General features: G+C 49.9%; 1 protein-coding gene across 1 annotated transcript in view; it reads right to left on the bottom strand.

Moving 5' to 3' along the window:
* The window catches only part of LOC119374270 (uncharacterized), a 30,614-nt gene extending 9,971 nt beyond the window's left edge, over nt 1–20,643 (bottom strand). Inside the window, exons 1-2 of the mRNA XM_037644345.2 lie at nt 20,539–20,643; nt 10,849–10,976 (exon numbers count right to left, since the gene is read on the bottom strand). Of these exons, the coding sequence (XP_037500273.1) occupies nt 10,849–10,976; nt 20,539–20,605 (195 nt within the window). The 5' untranslated portion in view covers nt 20,606–20,643. The remainder of the gene's footprint in view (nt 1–10,848; nt 10,977–20,538) is intronic.
* Between the last annotated feature and the right edge of the window lie 4,282 nt (nt 20,644–24,925).

The following is a 24,925-nucleotide window of genomic DNA, read 5'->3' as shown; positions in this document are numbered from 1 at the left end:
GTGTGCATACAAGCTCGGCAGTGCCCCCGTTGACCGTTTGATGTTTCCCGGTGTGGTTTGTATACGGCACGATTAAAAGTATCGTATTTTTGTGCGGCTTCGATGACCCGGGCGCCGTCGGAGTTGATGAGATGGTCTAGCTCTTAGATGACAACAGTTAGCGCAACAAACGGGTGTATTCCACATAAATTTGTGCTGCCTCTCCGAAAACTATCATCGCCATAAACAAGTATGCGCCACAGAAATTGGTCAAATAGCGCTACTCACCACTGGTCCACTAAAAAGGAAGAAGGCAACATGTAGCCCAATACTAGGGAACGGGAAAGGCAACGGCGGCGGCGAGAAGACCCCGAAACGATAGAAGGCCTACGCCAACGACGCCCTGCCCTTATGTATATGAGATGTACGAACGCTTGGTTTCAGCGCAAGATTCTGTCTCTGGAGTCTGGACATCTGTGTCGTGTGTGTGACTGTCTGTGCTTTAACTCGAATTTCTATGCGATGAGAATCAACGTAGTAACAACCTAACATAACCCAGCTAAAGCCTAGCAATGACCCCTAGCTAAGGTCTAAAAATGACCTAGAAGCAACCATATAAGTCTTCAGAGGCGTCCAGTTTCGCTCTGTCAAGCCTTGCGCCGCTTTGTGCAAGCTTCGGCAATTTTTTTTTCGTCTCGCCAAAGTAAGTGACGTGACAATCAGCACAGGAAAGCGCGTAAACTAGGCCCGGCAACTTCCATTTGGCGGCCTGTCATTTGGTCGCGATAAAAGTCGTCCAAGTGTTGACGTGGTCTTGTACGCCACTCGGATACCCCCCTTCCCCAACATCCTTGCAATTTGCTCGCTAATTCCCTGGATGTATGGAGCGCTGATGCGAAAGGGTTGTTTTGGTGGGGTAGAGTTGTCGGTGGCTGTCCTTGCAGCAACGAGTACGAGGGAGGAATTCCTCTGGTCATGGCGCCGTCGGCATACATGGGGATGAAGCTCCTTGTGTATCTATTGTTCAAGATGTCGGTAGCGACCGCTTCTTCTATTGTTCGGTCCTCTTTCGAGTTGCAGATGACGTGTGCGAGGGCCAAGAGCGTCGGGTCAACCGATGCTTTGTGGGCGGTGGGGTGGTTAGAGTTGTAATGTAGATATCGGCCGGCAAGCGTCAGTTTCAGGTAAACCGAAAACACAAAAGCCCTTCCGCTCGTCTCACTAATACATCAAGAAAAAGAAAACCGTTGTTGTTGTCATGTTCCACGGTCAATTGAATCACCGGCTCGATTGAATTTGGGTGTGCCAACAAACTGTCCACGTGAGACCCATTGGTGACGCAAAAGAGCGTAATCTCCATATCCCAAAAACGTTTTTGGCGGTCCAATCAGCGTGTCCATGCCTGTTTCTCGAGATGTTCCATCGTCAAGTTCGCCACTGTGCCTGAAATGGAGACACCCATGGCGGTTTCCCAGGCTTATTTGTAGGATTCGCCCACAAATGAGAAATATGTAGCGTTGAGGCTAAATTCCATCAGTAGGCACAGCTCGTCCGTGCTGAGGGCGGTTCTTTCACTGAGTTTCAGATCTTTCTCCAGGGCTGTTCGAGTAACGGAGGCCACGAAGGGCACAAGCACACTTGTGAACAGCGAAATGACGCCGAAGGACACGATGCTCTGGTCGCTGCCGATTGTTACCTTCGACATGCACTCAACGAAATTGGTGGCATTTCTCTCATAGGTGGCTGCCTTTCCCACTAGTGGCGATAGAGTGCTATGCAGACGTTCGGACAGCATGCCGATGAATAATGTTCTGAAGTGAACTATCGGGCCTATTGGTATCCCTGGTTTGTGGTTGTTTGGAAAAACATTTCTGCATATGAGGCGCAAGTAGAGGTCTTGACTTTGGGTGGTTTTTGCAAGTGCCATACACTTTCAAAAACCTCTAGATCTAGTTGTATCCTGGTGGTCAGGCCTTTCGTGAGCTTCACGTATTCGGGGTTGTCCAGAAGGCATTTTAGCTTGTATTCATATCATTTTCAACCGAGTATCACGGTTGAGTTACCTTTGTCTGCTGGCAGGATGGTTATTGTTGGGTCGCTTCGAAGTTATCATTTGTGTCTATTTCAGATTTCGTTAGCTTCTCCCGTGGTCGTGTTGGCAGCCTTGATAGGATTCCAATGGCTTTGAGCCCACGTTATCCCGTATGTCATTATCTAGATACTGTATGCCGTCTTAAATCGCTGGAATGACCTGCGGTAGAGGTGGTGGCGTTCGCCTATTGAAGTTGTGTCCTTTAGACAGGACGCTGGCCTCGTTTTCGATAGTTGTCTTGGTGGGAGTTCGACGAAGCTGTTGATGTTGCTGCTGTCGTTCCAGAGCTCCTTGCTGTTTTTCAGTGCAGTGAGTTTTAACAGCAAGGCTGTTTAAGCTGGGCGTAATGTGTTAGCTGAATCCGAACACTATCATCATCATGAACCGGCACGTGCTCTCTTCGTCATCTTCTTCATCTCGGTCCTCTTCATCGTCCTACTGCTTCGCTCCCAGAACACGTGCGGCGATTTGTCCGGCGGACATTTAGAAGGCGAGAGAACGACTCTCTTGAGAACATGTCCACTATACGGAGTGCTGGATTCCACCATCCATCATTATGGTGGATTGTGGTGCTGGAAATGCTGGCATACGGTGTGTACTGTAGGATGCTGGCGTACTATGGATACTGGAGATTTACGGAGCGAAAGACGGCTTGACAGCGTCAGAACCATTGTGCTTACCTTTCACACATAAATATGAGCATTGGGGAAGATGTAGAAAGCATTAGTACAAAAAACCTGGCTGATACCTCTGTCATACGAATCGGTATAACACGAAAGTGAAAGGTGTCTTCACAGACGTAGTTGAGCGTTTGTTGTACATTCTTTCGCCCCAAGGGCGAAGGAATGAATGCTACAGCAACGAACTGTAATACCACGCGAAGAACGGCAAGCAGCTCGAAACTTGCAACATGCTGCTTAGGCGGAAAGATGCACGGAACGAACATACGGCAGGATGAGAGCGAACTGTCACATTTGTAATTTATTTCTGCGTGAGCACCGTGCTCCTTTCGCCAAAGCGGCCGCTGCAGTGAGCTAAGTGACCTTTGTGTCCTCAACGCAAAACGTACGAACCACCGCTATCACGAGATAAGCGCACGCACAGGGGACCACGCCCTGTAGACGCGGGCGCTCGTCGCAACGGCGACGACCTTTAAAGCGCGCTCTTCGAGCCCTTCGCGCCATCTCGCTAGTGATAACGAAAACATGCTCTAACGCAGATCTCTGAGTACCGCCACCGGCAAATGGTGTATATAAATAGCTCGCCGTTAGCATCACCAAGAACGTGCCGTTTGTGGCCGAATCGTTTCGCGCTGCGCGCTGCTGAGCGAGGGGTCATAAGTTTCGATTCCCGGTGACGGAACGTTTTCTTCTGTTTTTTTTTCTTTGCCCAATGTTAGTCTTTATATTTTACAACATCGTATCCGGGACGGAAATACGTCAATGGAGCCGTGGTGGACCCCTGCATAAAACACTTTCGTGTTAAAATAAGAAAAAAAAGCCTCTCGCCCCTGGGATTCGAACGCACCACCTTCAAATCCCGCGCCGAGTGCTTTATCGATACGCCACGCCGAAACACAGAACGCAACCCCTGAAATGACTAGTCAACATACGAATACATCATTTGGCTTTCGCTTTGCATGTCGCATGCTCCAGGCAGACACGACCGTCCTCTCCTACTGAGATTTACATCTTTATTAAGCACAAACAAAATGCTCCCGGCAACAAATGGCATGTCGATAATAGCAACAGCGCTGACTTCCTTTTAGAACTGACAACCTAACTTAAAAAAAAAAAAACAAGTTGACCGAGGGGCAGGTACAGTTTACCGGCTGTTACAGACGAGTTCATCAGCGATTTCTCGCTCTTTCTAATTGGCGACATCTAGAGAGGCTTTATGTTGCCTCTAATTTCATTCGATAAGTAGGAGTGTACAACTGATTGAGTATTGTGATGTTCTCACGCGCGGCTGTATCAGAGCACTGATCTGTAGCTTAATCAACAGCTACAACTACATAACGGCTTGACCAAATCGACTGCAATGCGCGGAAAAATTATGCACCTAGGGTGCCGTTTGGTGTTGCATAAGTGTGTTGCCAGACTCGGGGTCATTGTTTGCAGACTGCCGCCAATCTGGCGGCTAAATGTGGCGATGTACTTCGAGCTTTCCCGTAAGGTTTCTGTGTAATCCGCTATGCGTTTCGGAAGTGCCTGTTCGGACCGTTTTAATGCGTGTTGAAAATCCCGGGGCCCGGTCTTTCGCTGTATGCACCGTTCTAGATCGCACTCGATCGTGTCTTAGAAGTAGGAAATCCACGCTCACCAACGCGTTCACTGGGGAATCCGAATGGCGTCGCAGATGTCTGGACCACGGTGCTAGAATAGTTTAGGTGGAGCGACGGCGCGTTGGAATGAGGAGAAATCGGCGACCTCTTTCACTTTCTTGCCGAAAGGAGGCGCGCGCGGGACGGTGGCCGCCTGGCTATACCCAGTGCAAATCTGACGCTTCTAACATTCGGTGTTTTAGCGTGTTTAGCGATATCGCAAGGCCCTGTGAGGATTGTTTAGTATTGTAATATCATACACATAAGTGAAATATAAATAATTAGTAGTGTTTTATGCATGACGGTTCGGCATGCGGCGTGAAGCTCATAACACCACCTTCGGCCTCGGCAACACCGTGGCCAAGGCGATCGTGCCCGCATTTTGTCTACAAAAGTAAATCTGCAGTTGCGTATCGCGTGCATGCACGACAACCCATGAGAGGAATTTCTAACCTACCATTGTCAAATGTATTGCTTTCTTCCGACAACTACCATTTAGTGAAACGTCAACCCCACCCCCCTCGCCCCCGCTTTCTTTTTCGGGGAATACCTTTTCTTTTACTAACCCAGTTCGGGTTCGCCGAGGTGGATCAGTTGCTAGGCTGCTCGGCTACTGACTCGAAGGTCGCGGGTTCGATCACGGCCGCGGCGGTCACATTTCGGTGGAGGCGAAATGGTAGACGCCTGTGTACTGTGCGATGTCAATGCACGTTAAAGAATACCAGATGGTCAAAATTTCCGGAGCCCTCCACTACGGCATCTCTCATAATCATATCGTTGGTTTTGGTACGTAAAACACCAGATATTATTAATAACCTAGTTCGTCACGGCGGCCTCACCCAATTTGCCACAGTGGCCTTATTTGTGCACGAGCTAAAATTTTTTTGAAATTCGTGTTCACCTGTAAACTCATTATCGCTGTTCGCAGAAGCTATATTTTCCTATGTGTTTCCATCTGTTGGCTACCGCCAGTGAATTTTCTTGATGTTGTGCATTTACTTTCATATCAGAGTGATATGTGCGGTTACCCTGATAAAAAACAAACGGCCACCAGTTGAAGAGTTGTCGCAAATGCAGCTTTGTGAGCGACGCGGCCCCTGTTGAAGCGGCTGACCTGAAGCCTCGATACAGCCAGCGCAGCCTGTCGGAAAAAACGCGAAGCTCGTCTTCGTGTTCAGCGGGGAGGCTGCGTGGCGGAGGCGGCGCGTTGGTACACCTAACTTATTCTAACACCGTGGTGTGGACACTACGTGCGCCGTGTTGCAATACATCGCACTCGCGTCTTAGAAGTATGAAATATTTCTGTAGCTGTGCGTGCCGTGTCGACTACGCCGAAGGACGCCTTGGCTTGGGAAACTGAATAGCGCCGCAGAAGTCCTTTAACAGATCGCGCTCGATCGTGCCTCTGAAGTAGGGAATCCCTCTGTACAAGCGAGATTGCCGTGCCGACCACGCGCGACGACAGGAACAGTGTAGCGCGCTTGCCTTCGCTGTGCGCTGTGTGTGTGCAAAAATTACACTTTATCTCCCCCTACGGGCAACCATGGTGGGATGCGAAAGCATCGCGGAGGGTGCGCATCGAGTTTCCGTTTCTCTTATGTGACTTATGAGACGGTGGTTGCCGAGGCGTTCGAATTACCGCTTGCCGACGCTGACGTTTACCTTCGGCTTGCCGAGCCGTCCTCTGCTCTGCGGCGGTGGCCATGCCGCTGCAACTAGCGCCGATGTTGACGTTGTTCATGGCGTTTCGCACACCGTCGCACAGACAGAGAATGACGAAAGCACAGCGAACGCGCGCTTTCGGAGCCTCGCAGCTTCGAGATTCGCTTGCCGGCTTTGCCTTTTACGTTGACCTTCGTGAGCATCCATAGCGCCATTGCGAATTAGAGTGCAACGCTTGCCGGCGTTGCCGTTTACCTTCAGCCTCGCGATCGTTCGTCGCGCCGTTGCGAAGGAGAGTGCAACGGGAGCGAGCGCGCAGAGCTGTGGCGGATAGAGAGAAACGGGAGAGGAGAAACGAAGCGGAGGCAACGCTCAAGCCACCTCCTCCACCCTCGCTCCTCGCGCTCACTCGAGGAGAGGGCGGAAAGTTGGCGCATGCGCAGTATGGGTGTGGACGCCGCAGAACGGACACTTCCCCGAGCATAAGATGCTTTCGCATCTAATATATATCGCTGGGACTCGTGTCTCTGAGGTAGGAATCTTTCCGTAACTCCCGTAACTCGGTGTGTGCGCCTTCATTATTTCTCGCAGGTTTTGATTATTTTAATTTGACTGCTACCTTATTTTTACCACTTATCTGTACCACGGCCGCTAAATAAAAAACAGGTGCGGCCTGCCGAATGGGTGCGTTTTCAATGGGGGAACGCGTGACATGCAGAGTTTTGAGACGCTACCGCGGGGGCGCTGCACATCGGTAAACAGCGGCCGCTAGTAAGCGAACGCTCGGGGCGTTGGCTCGGGCGAGCCCAAGCAAAAGCCCTTGCTGGAAATGGGCAGCCTTACGCTTGCTTGCGAGGTAGAAAAGGTGCGGGTTTTTTGTTGCGTTGGCTCTGTCAGTGAGTGCTTATTGTGATTGGACATTTCACCATAACTGCGATGCCCAAGACCTGTCGCCGTGGTGGAGATCGGCAGTACGACTTCAAGGTAGAGCGCATGGTGCAGCGACCGACAGCCGGGCCGACCATATTTTCATCTTTTCCAGCTTACAAGCTAGCCGCGTCCTCATTGAAAGGTAGACCACTTGTTCGTGTTTAGCCTACTCATTTCATATCGAACAGCAAACAATAATAACTAAACGAGTGTCAAAGCTCAAAAGAAGTTGTCAATCCCTTGCTTGCAGAAGTTGCTGAAACAGAAAGCGTAGTGAATGGCATGACGTCGAACGTGGAAGGATTCTCTGGACTGGACGGCCGCCTACACAGCCCTGCCGTGGAAGACCGCGTTAAAACGCGAGAGTTAAAACCCAATGAAGCTCCAATTCGGTGTGCAGCGCTGTGTGTCCTTCCGCCATTTCTTGTTTTCGTTTTTCATCTGCGCTGTTTCTTCAGGACGTGAGTACGCGTCAACTCGCCCAACTTGATATTTTGGTAAAATGTGTAGGAAAGTCGTTTGCATTTACTGTGTTTCAGTAATGTATAGTTCAATGGTAACAACTCATGTTTGAATCGGGTGTCAATAAAAAATGGCACTTATTAGTGCAATGCGAAGCAGATATACACCAGATGCAGCAAGTATATACGTGGGAGATATTCCATGTCACGCTAGTTTATTTTGAAGAGCAGAAAGTAATCACGCATCTCTAAAAAAGCCCCCGCAATGAGGAAGTCGTCCATGCAGATAACAAAAGCTAGAGCATTCAAACGACTGAGGACGTAAACGAACAGCAGTGGACCACTTTTGTTCCCAGTAGAAGAAAAAAAAACAGAACGATTGTTCAATAAAATTTTACATTCATCCATCTATCTTTTGGCAGCGGCGCTGTACAGCACGCTTATAGGTGTGTCTTCATGGGAGCATGCCCTTCTCGCGTATAGTAGCAATAACCGCAAAGGAAACCATACTGATACGTCATCTGGCGTGTCTTGCACATAAACAGCCGAAAGGCAATCACAGGTCAACGCGAGGCGACTGTAATGACCACTAAAACGTATGCACGCAGCCGGCTGGCCGCCTGTGCGAGCGGGTTTTGTAATGTTACCAGTTGTGCAGCGCTGCGGCGGCGGGAGCAAGAACTAGCGCTGTCACCGGCGCAAAAGAGCGTTCGGCAGGCCGCACCTCTTTTTTATTTAGCGGCCATGTCTGTACAATACATTCTTTTAGGTGCAAAGCGCTAGGGGTCTCGGCGTTTCCTGTCGTCCCAGCCCGTCACCGTGTCTCCTGTCCTCGCCCGTCACGGTAAAGCAAGACGCAAGTTAGACGGCGCGTTCGTTCAGGAAAAAGATCGCGAGAACGCGCACTTGCCTGCGAGAGACAACTCCACGTGGGCTTCACTGAGTGGCAAATGAGACGGCGCGTTGGCTCAGGAAAAGCTCTGTTTCTGCGATGGACGCTGTCTGCGACGCTGTCTGTAGCAACGAGAAAACGCTGTCCAGTTCTCACGTGTGACTGCAGCGCCAGAACGCACAGCCTAGCGGATAAACAAAGCAACGTTGAGACGGCCCAGGGACCATAGAGTTTCCTACAATACTTACTAGAGGGAACTCTGGCGCTAGTGTCTATGGGAGCTGCAATGCATTGCGCTTCAGCCAGCATGGGAATCATGGGTAGTACACGGATTTGTCTAAACTTCGTTCTTTCGGCTCCGTTTGGTTCCGCGTCGCCTGCATCCGCTTTGTCGCAAAACGAAGTTCAGCAAAAATCAGCAGTTTCACTTCACCACTTTAACTTCTTTAGGCTCACCGATTCAAATCTGGTCACGAAGTTCACAACGATTCATTCTTTTATCCGAAAGAAAACCAAAACATAGCAATAAACAAAGCCACAAGTGCGTTCGAAGCCCACAAGCACGAAGACTAGGCAAATCCGTGTACTACCCATCATTCCCATGGTGGCTGAACGATCGCAGCGCCAGAGTTCCCTCTAGGTCATTTTAGGAAACTCTATGCAAGGGACAAAATCAAACGCCATGCGCGTCTCTCCGCCTCTGCACTGAGTGTGCAGACTGTGGCCGGGCCAGAAGGGGGGACGCGTGCGAGCGTCTGTTTTCTGCCTGCCCCTAGCGGCCAATATCAGCCAACTTGAGACGGCCCACAGCGAGCAACGCAGCTCCCTCTGGTCAGTGGACGGTGCCTATTGACGTGTCCCTATGGAAAACACCGGTGCTTCGCACCTCCCCAGGTTTCACGTTAGTGGAGCTCTCTTTTATACTAGAGTATAGCAAGGTGTGAGAAAGGAAAGTGAGGGTGAGGAGGAGGGAAAAGAGGAGGGCAACGCCAGCAGCTCCGCGGCTTCCATAGTCTTCGCACTACTTGAGAGCAGCTGCCCCAATTTCGCTGCATTTGTCACTACATGCGATACCGACTTTTTGAAGAAATACATCCCAAATTGATTATAAGGGAGCTGCGATATTTCCTCGCTACATTCGACGTTACTTTTTCCGTGGTAGACACGTCACGATGTCTTAGAGACCTCATTAACGGTAGTAAATATCGAAATTTAAATAATGAACTTCTTTAGTGGAAGCGACGAGTGGTCGCGTCAAATGGGAGAATGAAATTTTTGCTCAAAAGAGGCCATTGCCGCTTTGAGATTTCCGAAACGCGACCGCTGGTAATTATGCGGAGTTATGAAATGCGAGCAATTTCTTCGGCGAAATTGAAACCTAAACGCGCAAGAGCGCAATCGCCATACTCTTTCGAAACGTCCAGAATGATCAAGCGTCGTAAGTTCAGCCATGGATGTAGTTTACGTCATGGGTGCGCGTACTGCGCTTGTGATGAGAGCACGCACGACGCACGTAGTTCAGTAATCCAGAACTAACACCACTGTGGCGCTATTCTGCTCGTCTGCATGGGTATAATTTAGAATAACAGAGAGCTGAGCTAGTTGGTACGTATTCATTCTAAAAAGACAGGGCGTGCAAACACGGAGACAAGAAAGGAGTCAGGACACCACAAACGCCGACTAACAACTGAAGAAACTTCTTTCTTGTGTCCGTGTTTGCACGCCCTGTCTTTTTAGAATGAAGGGTATAATTGTTGCGCGCTTGGGCACTTCGATTTCGGTTTGTCCGGTAAATCTGGTGGAATTACATCGCAGTGCAATAATAATAATAATAATAATAATAATAATAATAATAATAATAATAATAATAATAATAATAATAATAATAATAATAATAATAATAATAATAATAATAATAATAATAATAATAATAATAATTTGGGTTTAACGTCCCAAAACCACGATATGATTATCAGGTGCGCTGATGTGGAGGGCTCAGGAAATTTCGACCACCTGGGCTTCTTTAACGTGCATCTAAATCTAAGCACGCGGGCCTCAACAAGGGCTCAAACTGCAAAAATATACAGCGGTCGCTTTTGGAAGCATCAAAGTGGCAAATGCCTCTTTGCAGGAAGAACTTCCATTCCACATTTTCCCTGACCGCCCCTCTCCGCTTGTAAAAAGGTAAACTATTGCAACTTTTTAAATATTTTATATTTGAATTATTGTCTATAGTCGTGCTAAGATGTCTACCGCGATAGAAAAAGTAATTGTTAATGCAGTGAAGAATATCGCTTTCTGTAATTTTTCAGAAGCTTCGGACACATTTCCTGAAACGTCCTGATATAAACCACGTTATGCGCCTCATGCACTATGCTTCGATAAAAAACCAGTAAGGTGCTGTCAGTAATAAAGCAAGTAAATAAACGTTTTCGCATCCGACATTTCAGTAATTGAAATTGGTATTTTACTATGTATTCGTAATAATAAACGAGCAGACGCGACTTACTGAGTGGAACAATTCTTCCAAATACGCTTTTGTAGTCCCCAATGACTCCGGAGCATGAGGATTATAAGTTGCACCCAAGAGAATCCCCACCTCAAAATGCCATTCCACATGCTGGCATAGCGTTGAGCCTAAAAATAAAGAGGGAAATCAACAACTAAGCGCTAAAGAAATATTACAAGCTTTCGTGCGGCAATCGCAGGCAAGTTGGTATACCTCAGGAGCTGTTTAGACAGTGTGACATTTTTTCAAACGGAATAAACGGATCAACCGCTTTGGTAAAAACAACAGGCGGTGGCTGAGCCACTGTGGTCTACGGAATGATCTTGAAGGACCCTTTAGTAATGGACAAAACAAGTGCATTCTGGTTATGGAGATTCCGCATATGCACCAAAGCGCACTGCTTGAAGCAGTGCGTCTATATTAGCTGTTTAAATATCTTTATAGGCTTCAAATTTTACGTCGACCTTTGCAAGTGCGACGCCACCACTCAGCAACTATAGCGGGTCTGCTTGCGAGACAGAACAATATATTTCTCAACTTCACACAGCCTTCAATACCGTGTTCCTCAGGTGTTTATATATTGCAACGAATCTATCACAATTTGTGAGTGCGACATTGTGCCTAACACTGCCAGCATCACACGCATAGAAATACCCATTAAACGTGCACGGGGCAAGGACCGCCGCCTTAGCTCAATGGGTAGATCATCGCACACGGTGTCCGAAGGTTGAATGCTCAGTTCCAACCGGCGGCAGGTTGTTTTACAGCGGCAGCGTTAAGCGTTTCGTTAGGCCGTGCAGAGCCGACAGAAAACCGTCATCGTGAACCGGCACGCCGTCTCTTCGTCCTCTTCTTCATCTTCTGTTCCGCTCCCAGAACACGTGCGCCGTTTGTCCGGCGTAAGATGCAATGGCTCTGACGGGCGGGAGCACGAGTACTTAGAGGGAGAGAGAAAGAAACATAGAGAAAGAAAGAGAAATAGCCGATTATAGATATATTAAGGGAGAAATACAAAAAAGATAGAACGGCCGAGGAAGAAATAGACAGAGGGAGAAAGACTAGGGATGGTAAAATTGATGAACGATTGATTAATCGAATAACAGATTAAGGTATCCTGCAAAACAATTCATCGCCATCGATATGCACCTTTCATTTAATATACTTAATCGATTAAATCTTTTCGAATAATCGATTTACGCTCAGTGACAGGAGTGACGCGGAAATTCTGAAATTGTGCTAGAATGCTATGCAAGCGCAATGACTGTCATGCTGCGGTGAGTGCACCATGGACGGGATTGGACGGGTGTCTTGTGCCGAGGAGTGCTGGAGTCTCAAGTAATGCCGCAGCCGTGTGGAGTGACGCGCTTTCCGTCTCTTCCCTCACACTGCGAGCAGGGCCGTAGCCAAAACTTTTTTGCAGGCTGGGGGCACCTCATTGATCTGAAGTGGGGGTCGGGCAGGCAGATGTGATTGAGTGTCATGTTGTGCTCTCTATGCCTTGGCGAAAAAAAAAAATTTGGGGGGGGGGGGGCACGGACACCGTGTGCCGCCCCCCTGGCTACGCCACTTACTGCGCATGCATCACGTCATGCAGCCAGCCTTGATAAGCAAACTCTTCTTGGCATTTCCTGCGAATATTCCCTCGTTGTATTGGCCGAAATCGCATTAGGAAAAAAAGGTATTTGAGGCAGTTTTCATTTCACTTTGGCGGCCGCGTTAAATGCTAACGCGCGCCCTGATGCGCCTATCGGTGCTAGGGCGACACTTGCGCTTCAACCGTGCTGCGCACGCTATCTCTCGAGGTTACTTCGCCGGAATAGCCTTAGTGTAGTGGATAAGGTGTTGGCATATCGGAGTTGCGCCCGCAATTTCAGGTGGACTAAATCTAATTTGTAGCACATCACCTCAACCCAAGCCCGCTGGAGACTTTCAAGAGTTTAAGAATTTATTTTGCATAACGACGTAGGCCTGTGCGCAACAAAAATGTTGTTGAAGAAAGAGAGAAAAAGAGGGAATAAAAAAAAGCGAGAGAAATAAGTAAAATGAGTAAGAGAGAGAGAAAGGAAGGCATAGAAAAGGAGAAAGAGAGAAATAAAGAGAAAGAAAAAGAAGAAAGGCAGAAAAAGTTAGAATGACAGAGAAAGGAATAGACACAAGTGATTGAAAAAAAAAATGCTCGGCAGAGTAAAAAAGAGGGAGGCAGAGAATCAAAGAAATAAAGAGAAATAAATAGAGATAGAGAGTTAGAAAGAGGTAGCAAAATTATAGACAAACGGAGAAACAAATTGAAGAAGGAGATAAGAGATAAAAACACAAATCTTGGCACTAGCTAGCATCGCCAAAATCTAGCAACACTTAGCAAAACCTATCACCACTTAGCGAAGCCTGCACTGGTGCACATCACCAGTTCCGCTGTAACCCAGCGTTGCGCGACGTAGTGCAAGCTGTCTACAATCTTTTCTTTCATTTTAATCCTCTTTCATTTATGTAATAATTACTACAGTGCAGTTCAAAAAACTAATGGTAATGTCCTGCTATGAATACATTAGATTCGCTTTCCGCTGACTTCCTTGAATTGTGTCTAACAAAGAAACGAACATGTGATCGATTCGCATTCCTTCGTACTTCTACCTAGAGAAGACGATAAAGAGGGTGGCCTGTTCGGTGTGCGTTCTGTCCTCCATCTTGGTTGATGCTGTGCACACAGCTCAGTGCGAATACACTTGGGAATAGTCAGGCGTCCTGCAGTTCCGCGTAAAGATTTTGTCGTTGAGGCGCAGGCTGTTCCCCGGACCCAGCGCCCAGTTCCTCAAAGGCCGACTCATCACAGTACCGATCATATTGTCACGTGGTCGTGACGTCGACGAAGACAGCAGTCGGCGTTTGCAGAATGAAACTGTTTATTTGGGCCGAACTTGTGGCCGGGAAAATTAGAACTGGAACTACAGCAATACACGCTGTACAATGATAGCGGCGAACAGGGCGTCGTCCGTCGATCAACTGACAAACGGTCACGCGCGTTGGCTTTTATACAGGCGCTATCGAACTTTCCAGAAATATCGCTGGTGGCGGCGTAATCTCTAGACAAAGCTGGAACATTCGCGTGCGGGGCGCAATCTTAACAAACCGAGCTACTACAATCGCGACGCTTCTAGAACACTACTTCGCGGACAGCGTCGAGCGTTGATAACCGTCCCTGCCGGTCAAACCCGAATACATCAAAACAAGACAAGAAGTGGGCGTGGCATTGCCCCCCTCTGAAAAGCATCGTCCCGATGCTTGTGAAAGAACATAGAAGAGAAAAAAAAACAAGTGCATACACAAATAAATTACAATAACAAAGGAAAGAAAAAAAAATAGAGTCCCCAGGCTCGCTAACGCGCAAAAAACGGCTTAAGGCGCACGACATGGACGACTTCAGGTCGCGCACGGCGCCGCTGAGAGTTCGTAATGCCGTCAGGGACAACCTCATAGTCGAGTGCGCCGAGGCGTCGAAGTACCCTGTACGGTCCGAAGTATCGTCGAAGAAGCTTCTCACTAAGTCCTCGTCGGCGTATTGGCGTCCATACCCATACACGGTCACCGGGTTGGTATTCCATGTGGCGTCGGCGAAGGTTGTAGCGGCGGCTGTCAGTCGTCTGCTGGTTCTTGACCCGTAAGCGGGCGAGCTGTCGTGCTTCTTCGGCGCGCTGTAGGTAGGTGGTCACGTCGATGTTTTCCTCGTCGGTCACGTTTGGTAGCATGGCGTCGAGCGTCGTTGCCGGGCTCCGTCCGTAGACCAACTTGTATGGCGTCATCTGCGTCGTTTCCTGTACGGCCGTGTTGTACGCGAAGGTCACGTACGGAAGGATGGCGTCCCACGTCTTGTTTTCGACGTCGACGTACATGGCCAGCATGTCGGCGATGGTCTTATTTAGACGCTCGGTGAGGCCGTTGGTCTGTGGGTGGTACGCGGTGGTGCGGCGGTGGCTTGTGTGGCTGTATTCCAAGATCGCCTGAGTCAGGTCAGCCGTGAACGCCGTACCTCTGTCGGTGATGAGAACCTCTGGGGCGCCGTGTCGAAGGACAATGTTCTCAACGAAGAACTTGGCTACCTCAGCGGCACTGCCTTTGGGCAGGGCTTTTGTTTCGGCGTAGCGGGTGAGGTAGTCGGTAGCCACGACGATCCATTTATTTCCGCAAGTCGACGTTGGGAACGGCCCCAGGAGGTCCATCCCGATCTGCTGGAATGGTCGCCGAGGAGGCTCGATCGGCTGAAGGAAGCCTGCTGGTCTTGTGGGCGGTGTCTTCCGTCGCTGACAGTCTCGGCACGTCCTTACGTAGCGAGTGACGTCGGCGGCAAGGCGCGGCCAGTAGTACTTTTCTTGTACTCGTGCGAGCGTTCGGGAAAGTCCGAGGTGTCCAGCCGTTGGGTCGTCATGCAGGGCATGCAAAATTTCTGGTCGCAGTCCCGAAGGTACAACGATAAGGTAGCTGGCTCGGGCCGGAGTGAAGTTCTTCTTTACGAGGACGTTGTTTTTCATGGAAAATGATGCCAATCCTCGCCTGAATACTTTTGGGACAACGATGGTCCTGCCCTCCAGGTATTCCACTAGACCCTTCAGTTCCGGGTCGGCTCGCTGTCGTTCGGCGAAGTCTTCGGTACTTATGGCTCCCAAGAAGCTGTCATCATCCTGGTCGTCGGGCGTTGGTGGGTCGACGGGGGCACGAGACAAGCAGTCGGCGTCGGAGTGTTTCCTTCCGGACTTGTACACGACAGTAATGTCAAATTCTTGAAGTCTTAGGCTCCACCGTGCGAGGCGACCTGAAGGGTCCTTCAAGTTAGCTAGCCAGCACAAGGCGTGATGGTCGCTCACAACTTTGAAGGGCCTGCCGTAGAGGTAGGGGCGAAACTTTGACGTAGCCCAGATGATGACGAGGCACTCCTTTTTTGTTGTGGAATAGTTCACCTCTGCTTTAGACAGCGACCGGCTAGCATAACTGATAACCCTTTCCAGTCCGCCCGTCCGCTGCACAAGGACGGCGCCGAGTCCTATGCTGCTTGCATCGGTGTGAATCTCCGTATCGGCGTATTCGTCGAAATGCGCAAGTATCGGAGGTGTCTGCAGGCGTCGTTTCAGTTCATGAAATGCGTCGACTTGCGCTGTTTGCCACCTGAATTCGGCGTCGGTCTTCGTGAGCTGCGTTAGTGGCTCGGCGATCCGTGAAAAGTCTTTGACAAAGCGTCTGTAATAGGCGCACAAGCCGAGAAATCGGAGCACGGCCTTCTTGTCGGTGGGTGGCGGGAAAGCGGCGATGGCAGCTGTTTTCTGCGGGTCTGGGAGCACTCCAGTCTTGCTGATCACGTGACCCAAAAACAAGAGCTCCTCGTACGCGAAGCGGCACTTTTCTGGCTTCAGGGTGAGCCCGGAGTTCTTGATTGCTTGAAGTACGGATTGAAGTCGCTGGAGGTGTTCGTCGAAGTTCGAGGAATACACAACGACGTCGTCCAAGTAAACAAGGCAAGTCTGCCACTTCAAGCCAGCTAATACAGTATCCATGTCTCGTTGGAAAGTCGCAGGTGCCGAGCAAAGACCGAAAGGCATGACCTTGAACTCGAACAGGCCGTCCGGTGTTATAAGGCGGTCTTTTCTCGGTCTCTCTCGGCGACTTCAATTTGCCAGTAGCCGGTCTTGAGGTCCATCGACGAAAAGTAATTCGCGTTGTGGAGTCGATCCAGGGTGTCGTCTATCCGTGGGAGAGGGTACACGTCCTTCTTTGTGATTTTGTTCAGGCGACGATAATCGACGCAGAAACGTAGGGTCCCATCCTTCTTCTTCACTAACACCACGGGAGACGCCCACGGGCTGTTGGACGGCTGGATGATGTCGTCGTGTAGCATTTCATCGACTTGTTCTTAACGGCCTCCCGTTCCCGCGTCGAAACCCGGTAGGGACTCTGACGGAGTCGTCGAGCATTTTCTTCTGTTATGATGCGGTGCTTAGCAAGGGGCGTTTGTCGGACCCGCGATGAAGACGAGAAACAGTCCCTATATTCCTGCAGAAGGCGTCGAAGCTGTTGCTGTTGGCGAGCGGGAAGACTTGGGTTATGTCGAAGGGTGGCTCAGGGATCGTCGTCGTAGCTTCGTCAGAATCTGAAAATGCAAACGCATCGCTGACGGCCAAGATTTCTTCGATGTATGCAATCGTCGTGCCCCTGCTCAGGTGTCTGTATTCCTGGCTGAAGTTCGTTAGAATCACGCTTCCTTTTCCTTCATGCAACCGAGCAATGCCCCTTGCGACGCAAATGTCACGATCTAGCAGCAAACGCTGATCGCTCTCGATGACACCTTAGATGTCTTCAGCTTTTTCGGTGCCGACGGAAATAATGACGCTGGAACGCGGCGGAATGGTCACCTGCTCTTCTATCACATTCAATGCATAGTTCCCTGGCGTCACGCGGGGCGGGAGCGCTTTATCTGAGGTTAGTGTTATCGACTCGGACCTCAGGTCGATGACGGCGCCGTGTTCACTTAGGAAGTCCATTCCAAGTATTGCATGCCTGGAGCAGTCTTGTAGGATTACAAAGCTCGCAGGATAAGTCCGGTTATTGATGGTGACTCTCGCCGTGCAGACAACAATCGGCGTTATCAGATGGCCTCCAGCGGTGCGGATTTCGGGGCCTTCCCAAGCGGTCTTAACCTTCTTCAGCTTCGCGGAGAACGGTCCACTGATGACAGAATAGTCGGCTCCGGTGTCGACGAGAGCTGTGATGCTGTGGCAGTCGATAAGGACGTCGAGGTCGCTAGTTCGTCGTCTTGCATTGCAGTTAGGTCGTGGCGTCGGGTCACGGCTACGTCGGTTTGTTCCGCTGCTTCCCCGTTGCGTTGTCAGGTCCACTTCGGTCCGCTAGGCTTCGTCGTCAGGGCTCTGTCTGGTTCGCGTCGGGTCTTCAAGGTTTCGTCGTGGCGTCGTCGTCGGCGGCGGAGGATCTTCGATGTTTCGTCGTACAGCAACCGCACGTCCATCGGTTGCTGCCCTTAGTTTTCCGGATACGGGCTAGGCGACCGGCCCCGGAACGGGCCAGTGTACTGGCGGCGTTGGGGAGAGGCGTAACGGCCTGGCGACGGCGATCGGGAAGGTCCTCGGGGGGTCCAATGCGCTCCTGCCAGATAGTCGGCGATGTCACGTGGTCGTTCACCCTGCTGTGGACGCGGCGCGTCGATGGCGAACCCACGCAGTCCCATCCGTCGATACTGGCAGCGGCGGTAGGTGTGGCCAGCTTCTCCGCAGTCGTAGCACAGTGGACGATGGTCAAGGGCGCGACAAACGTCGGTCTTCCTCGGCGTGTATCGCTGGCCGGTTGGCGGGCGGTATGGCGTCGGTGGTGGCGGCGGAACTGCTGGGGCGGCGCGGCGTCATGACGCGGGCGAGGAGGGGGGGCGTTGCGTCGGGCTACAGCAGCATAACTCATTGCTTGAAGCTGCGGCGGTGCCGGCTGAGGAACACCCAGTGACTCTTTGATTTCCTCGCGGACAATGTCTGCGATGGAATCCACTTGAGGCTGCGGCGAAGGTAACAGCTTTCGCAACTCCTCCCGCACAATCGCTCGGATGGTTTCGCGCAAGTCGTCGGTGGCTAGTGAGTGCACTTCGGAATAGGCTGCAGACAGCGGCGAGCGGTTGTACTGTTTCGTCCGCATGTCCAATGTCTTTTCAATAGTCGTAGCCTCGGTGAGGAATTCGGCGACCGTCGTGGGCGGGTTGCGGACAAGTCCAGCGAAAAGTTCTTGTTTGACGCCCCGCATGAGCAGGCGAACTTTTTTGTCTTCCGCCATCGCAGCGTCGGCCTGACGGAAAAGTCGAGTCATCTCTTCTGTGAATATGGTGACGTTTTCGTTGGCAGCTGCACCCGGGTCTCCAGGAAAGCAGCGGCCTTTTCCTTGCGGACGATGCTCGCGAAGGTATTGAGGAACGTCGTCCGAAACAGGTCCCTGGATGGAAGGCTCGATTCATGGTTCTCGAACCACGTCTTCGCGGCGTCTTCTAAGTAGAAGTAGACGTGGCGCAGCTTCTCTTCAGTGTCCCAGTGGTTGAAGGCGGCGACTCGCTCGTACGTCTCCAGCCAGCTCTCCGGGTCTTCAAAAGACGATCCACGGAAAGTTGGTGGCTCCCTTGGCTGTTGCATCACTACCGTTGTAGGTGGCAGTTGGTCTGTCATCGTCTCGGCGGTAGATGTGACGGTCTTCGGCTGCCTGGCGTTTTCGGGAAGGAGCCCGTACTCTGGTTGTAGTCCCTTCTGCCGGCGGCTGGTTCGAGGATCCGGGTTGACCTTAGAGTCGTCTTCTTCGCGGCTTGGGCTTGGGTCAGCGCTCCGCGGTGGCGTCCGGATCATGAAGCAGCACCTCCACCAGATGTCACGTGGTCGTGACGTCGACGAAGACAGCAGTCGGCGTTTGCAGAATGAAACTGTTTATTTGGGCCGAACTTGTGGCCGGGAAAATGAGAACTAGAACTACAGCAATACACGCTGTACAATGATAGTGGCGAACAGGGCGTCGTCCGTCGATCAACTGACAAACGGTCACGCGCGTTGGCTTTATACAGGCGCTATCGAACTTTCCAGCAATATCGCTGGTGGCGGCGTAATCTCTAGACAAAGCTGGAACATTCGCGTGCGGGGCGCAATCTTAACATACCGAGCTACTACAATCGCGACGCTTCTAGAACACTACTTCGCGGACAGCGTCGAGCGTTGATAACCGTCCCTGCCGGTCAAACCCGAATAGATCAAAACAAGACAAGAAGTGGGCGTGGCATTATGTAACTCGGACGAAAAACACCGTCTACACCAGCTGCCCTTCTTGTAAGTTCTGTTGCTTCCACCCACACAGTACTGTCTCCTGCTGGTGAATATTCTGTGCCTTGCGGCTAGGATGGAGCTGGCGTCGACAAATGACTCAACCTTTACGAATAGATCAGCGCCAACTATAGGTGGCGCCTGTCCCTTATGATCGCCAACGTGCTTTTTTAGATCGATCAGCCACCACGAATGTCGTTCGAGACACACGAAAGTGAAATTACAAACTTCGACTCTTTCAAAGAGATTAGAGACCTCTTCGGCAGCATCAATTGAAGGTAGATGGCGGCGCGGAATGAAGTTGCAACTAGGGCACAAACATCTAGCGAGCCGTATGCGACGTACGGCTCGGTAGGTTTTTCGGCTTTGGGCATAACAGAAGTAGAAGAAATACATACGTGCTGTACGAAGGTGCTCACCGCAAAATTACCGGCAGAGCTTTCGTTGCATAAAATTCACCTTGTTGGTAAATAAGCTGATAAGCAAGTTTTAAAAAAAAGGAAGGAAGGGATACGGCAACGTAGCTAGCAAAGATTTGTCGCCATGAATTGACCTCGGAATATTGCTTGAAATTCTTGAGTATGAGCGCACCTCCGTGCTGCTTGAACATCGTTTTGTATAAAGTTCCTCGGTGAAAAATTTGTTCAGTATGCCAGTGGTAGCCACTCGGCAATTTAGAGTTTGCGTCTAAACCGCATAAACCGTTTTGTTATAGATGATGGGTAAATACGAAGCCACCTATGAAAATTATGCACCGGAAATATTCATTGGTGACATAATGCGATTCTGGTGACTAGGAGTTCTTCTCCAATACATTTTCTATAAAAATCTCTGATGATGATGTGATACTCACCTATATACGAAGCAAATATCATTGCCAGGAAAAGAGCATGGACATTCGAGAGAGTTCTCCTATTCATTGTAACTGCGTCGGCACGAAGCTAATGCATGTGCTGGGTTAAGTAGGTTTCATTCCTCTTTACTCAGAACTTGTTGTTATAAAGTACAAAAATGGCAGTAGTTCTATGCTCACCGGCTGGGTACTTCGATGTTCTTTTTAAACATTCTTACTGGAACCAATGCAATTTCTCGCGTCCTTCTTGGAAACAAATTTTCAATTCACCATTGTCTGACCCTACCACTCTTAAATGCAGCATTTTACACAATGGACAATCGTGGCAAATGTGCGCGCTAAAACATATACCGTATCCATATTTAGCTTTCGGAGTTATAGGAGGTTTCAGGCTATTTAGGGCTGCAACTGCTTCGGCATACGTGAGCGAACTGGGGGTTTTGGGCGCGATTGGACCAGCTAGCGCTTGAACTGTATGCGTGCTAAGAGCAGCCACTAGCAGTACACGTTGCTTCTTCGAGTCGATAATGTCGTTGGCTTCAAAATATGCTTCCACCCTTAGAAGATATGGTTTCCACTTATCTCTGGTATCGTCGAACAGCGGTAGCTGAAGACAGGCCATGGTTCTCCTCGGTCGTTCACGTAGAGGCTGTCCGGTTTCACCGCTGTGTTCGTCTACTTTCACCGCATGGTCGTTATCAGTGACACTCATCGCCACTGTAATATCCGAGCAGCAGCACACCAGCTAGTTGCGCCTTCCGCAGAGCACGTTGAATGGCAGCGTGGCCGAGACCTACGGCCGCAACGAGGCAGCCATTGTCGGCCACCTGAGTCTTCGACGCCTCGAGACGCGTCGTGGCGTACACAAGAGACCACACAGGCACAGCCAGAACCGCCCGCCAGAGATGTTTTCTATAACTGAGGCGCTTCTGTGCCAAGGACCTGTGGACCTGCGACTAACAACGCGGCACTACCAAGGGCGTCCGCCCGAAAGCATTCCTGCAGCTCGGTATGCAAGTTCCCAGCGTTGGCCGAATGTAAGGAAGATACCACCGCTATTGCAAGGGTGCTAGGTTGCGCGCTAGGTAAGCGGAAAGACGAGAACAGCCGGCCTAGTGAACAGGCGTTGTGTCTATTTCTCTGTGTCTTTCCATTACAATTTATATATATATATATATATATATATATATATATATATATATATATATATATATATATATAGAAGAGAGAGAGGAGAGAGAGAGAGAGAGAGAGAGAGAGAGAAAGAGAGAGAGAGATATGTATGTATCACTTGTGGGGAATATTTTCTAAAGCTCCAAGCATTCATTTCCTTTGAGGGTTTGCCATGTCTGTCTGTGTGAAGAGGTGTTCTACATTTATTTCTCTTTCATTTACGAGGAAGAACGCGTTTGTGCATAAGGGCTGTAGGACAAATGGGCATGCGCGAAGTTTACTATCATGCTGCGTCGTTGTCCTTCAGGCTGTGCAAAATTCAGTTCAGTCTTATTTACAGTTGGGTTCTAGTTCAGTCTTGGTTGGGTAGAGGTATGACGAGATTGAGTGTCAGTGAGCCAGGCCCAATGGTAATTTTATGCGATTCATTCCGAGTGAATAAGGCTGATCAGAATTATCGCGAGTCTAATTTGAAGGGAGCCCAGCTGATTAGAGGCATCGCGAGCAGGTCTTGGCTAGTCAAGCTGACTAGAGTTCCGATGAGTCGAGGCGAGTTGAAAGTGAAGTGAGCCTGGCTGAGGAAAGCTATTATGTGTTTGGGCCTAAGCAAACCTAGCAAAGCGCTAAATTGACAAGGCTGAGCTTGGCTGAGCGACACTGAGCAGAAGTTTTGTGAATCTGACTGTAAGTGAACCTCCCTGAGCACACAAGTTCCATGATGTAGTTTGAGTGAGCTACGCTGGGTAGAATTTTCGTGAATCTGGCTTCAAGTGAGCTGTAAGCAAATTTTGTCATTTGTTGGTGAGTCTCAGTGAGTCCCGCTGATTCTGCTCATCTGTGGAGAATACTGCAGTCATTGAAAGCGTTTACGGTAACTTTACAGTGCTTCGCTGGGTAATACAGATTGGCTCTTTTAATCACCGGCAGCTGCTGCACTTATTGACGATGGTGCGGTGTCGTATTTTTTTTAACGCGAAAGTGTTTCATGCCGGGGTCCACCAAGAATTTCATGATTTATTTCCGTCACGGAAATACGTCAGCAAAATGAACGCCATCAAATGGCAAAGAAAAAACTATAAGAAAACGTTCCGTAGACAGGAGTCGAACACATGACCCCTCAGTCCGCAACGTTGGCTGGCGGGCGTTTAGCCCATTGAGCTACCTGCAAACACATAACGGATACTATATGAACGCGGCTTCTATCTTTCAGATTTTCCTCTCACAGTGCTCTTGCATGGATGGATGGATGTATGCTATGAGCGTCCCCTTTTATAACTGGGTGGGGACATGTGTGCCATCAGGCTCGAAAAGCAAAACAAAAAACGCGCCGTTGCTGCGAACGCACCATTCGGCGCGTTTCCAATAGAAGGGCAGTTTCGTTTCACACACCGTGAGGGGGGGCTTCAGCCCAAGCCTTGTTCATAGCGTCCATCCATATGAAAAAATCACGCCTTATCCACGAAGTGAATGATGATGAATGGGCGAAGCTCCGGGGGCAATCTGGTAAACCGTGAATTCTAATAAAATTTGACCACTCATATATGACGTTAAGCTCAGGGGAACGTTGCCGGAGGGACGCCGCCGCTGCCCGCTCTCGCATTCCGGACTCCGCTTCTTGTTGAGCCCGTTTCGCAGCGGCTTCCTTGGCGCGCACCGTATCGGGATCCGCTTCTCGTTGCGCACACTTCGCAGCGGCGTCCTTGGCGCGTGCCGTCACGGGATCCGCCCGGCGCCGCGCTCGCTTGGCGGCAGCCTCTCGAGCTCGCACCGCGGGATCCTGCCGACGAGCCGCAGCGGCCTTCCGCACCCGGCGCTCCTCATCGTCCATGGTCCACCAAGCGCGATCCGACACGTACGGCGACGATCCAGGTGAATGAGAGATAACGGGCGCGCCGGCGCAGCCCGCGCAGCAGCCAATCGGAGAGCAGCGGCACCTCCAACGACATCTAGTGTCCAATCACCCAATCGCCATATTGCAATCATCTCTATGGGACAGCGCCATCTAGGAAACTAGACGAGAAATGGCGATGACGACACAGAATGCGTACAGCGCCATCTAGTATATCGTCACCCAACTGCAGTTTGCATGCATCTCTATGCGACAGCGCCATCTATTGTGTGATAAGGGAGACGCTACTGGGTACGCCGGAGGGACGAGGGATTGCCCTAGACCATAATGAGCTACGCCCTTAAAAATAGCTCTCCGACGCTCGCCTGGCTGTCGCACCGCGTTCCCAGCTCGCCCTGTGAGAAATAACTGCCAGGCTAGAGGGAAGACTCAACGCGCGAAGCGTTTCTCTTCGCATTTCACGACGCTTTGGAGGAGTGCATACGGAGTATCAGTGTTGATTATGTGCTTGTTGATGCCATATTTGCGCGGAATTCAACATATGCGGTGTCCACGTATATGTTAAGAACTTAAGCTACCGCAAGGATTAAGTCATGATCATGGGCGTTAGTCGTCGGTACGGAGGTGTGCCACTAGGCGTCAACGGGAGTGCGTCCACATCAGGCGGTGCTACATCTCCCAAACAGCAATAGATATTATACAAGCTCTGATATAGCAGTGTACTAAAGCAATCAACTACTTCTGTGCCGACACGTTTCACTTTCGTGTTATAAACCGATTCCTATGACAGAGAGATCGATCATCCTTTTTCAGTTCACATAGTACTTAGCGAGACATATCTCAATAAGCAATTATGCAGGTATCTTAATAAGTAATTATGCAATAAGCAATTAACACTTGACGCAAAAAGTTCCGCAACCAAACCGCAGTTTGCGCAGCATGTTGCTTACGGCAATGAATGGAGCTAACACTGGTTCGAGCAGCAATAAAGAATCAGTCGTTAGCACAGCGACGCCCTTGTCTTGAACATGGCCATAGCACGTTGAACATGGTCTTGCGAATGGCGCTTTTGTTCTATGTTCAAAAACCATCGGCACGAGGGACCCATATTCCACTCGTGCACTGAGTCAGTGCGCGTGCTATTATACGTGAATGCCGTATATCATTATATATATATATAGATATATTATATATATATATATATATATATATATATATATATATATAATATATATATAGTAATGGAAAGGCACAGGGAAATAGACACAACGCCTGTTCACTAGGCCGGCTGTTCTATTCTGCCTCGTCTTTCTCGTCTTCCCGCTTGCCTAGCGCGCGCCCTTGCAATAGCGGTGGTATCTTCCT

Source organism: Rhipicephalus sanguineus, chromosome 11, assembly GCF_013339695.2.
Source record: "Rhipicephalus sanguineus isolate Rsan-2018 chromosome 11, BIME_Rsan_1.4, whole genome shotgun sequence".
NCBI lineage: Eukaryota > Metazoa > Arthropoda > Arachnida > Ixodida > Ixodidae > Rhipicephalus > Rhipicephalus sanguineus.
The sequence above is the reverse complement of the archived record's forward strand: the minus strand, read 5'-3'. Positions and strand labels throughout refer to the sequence as shown.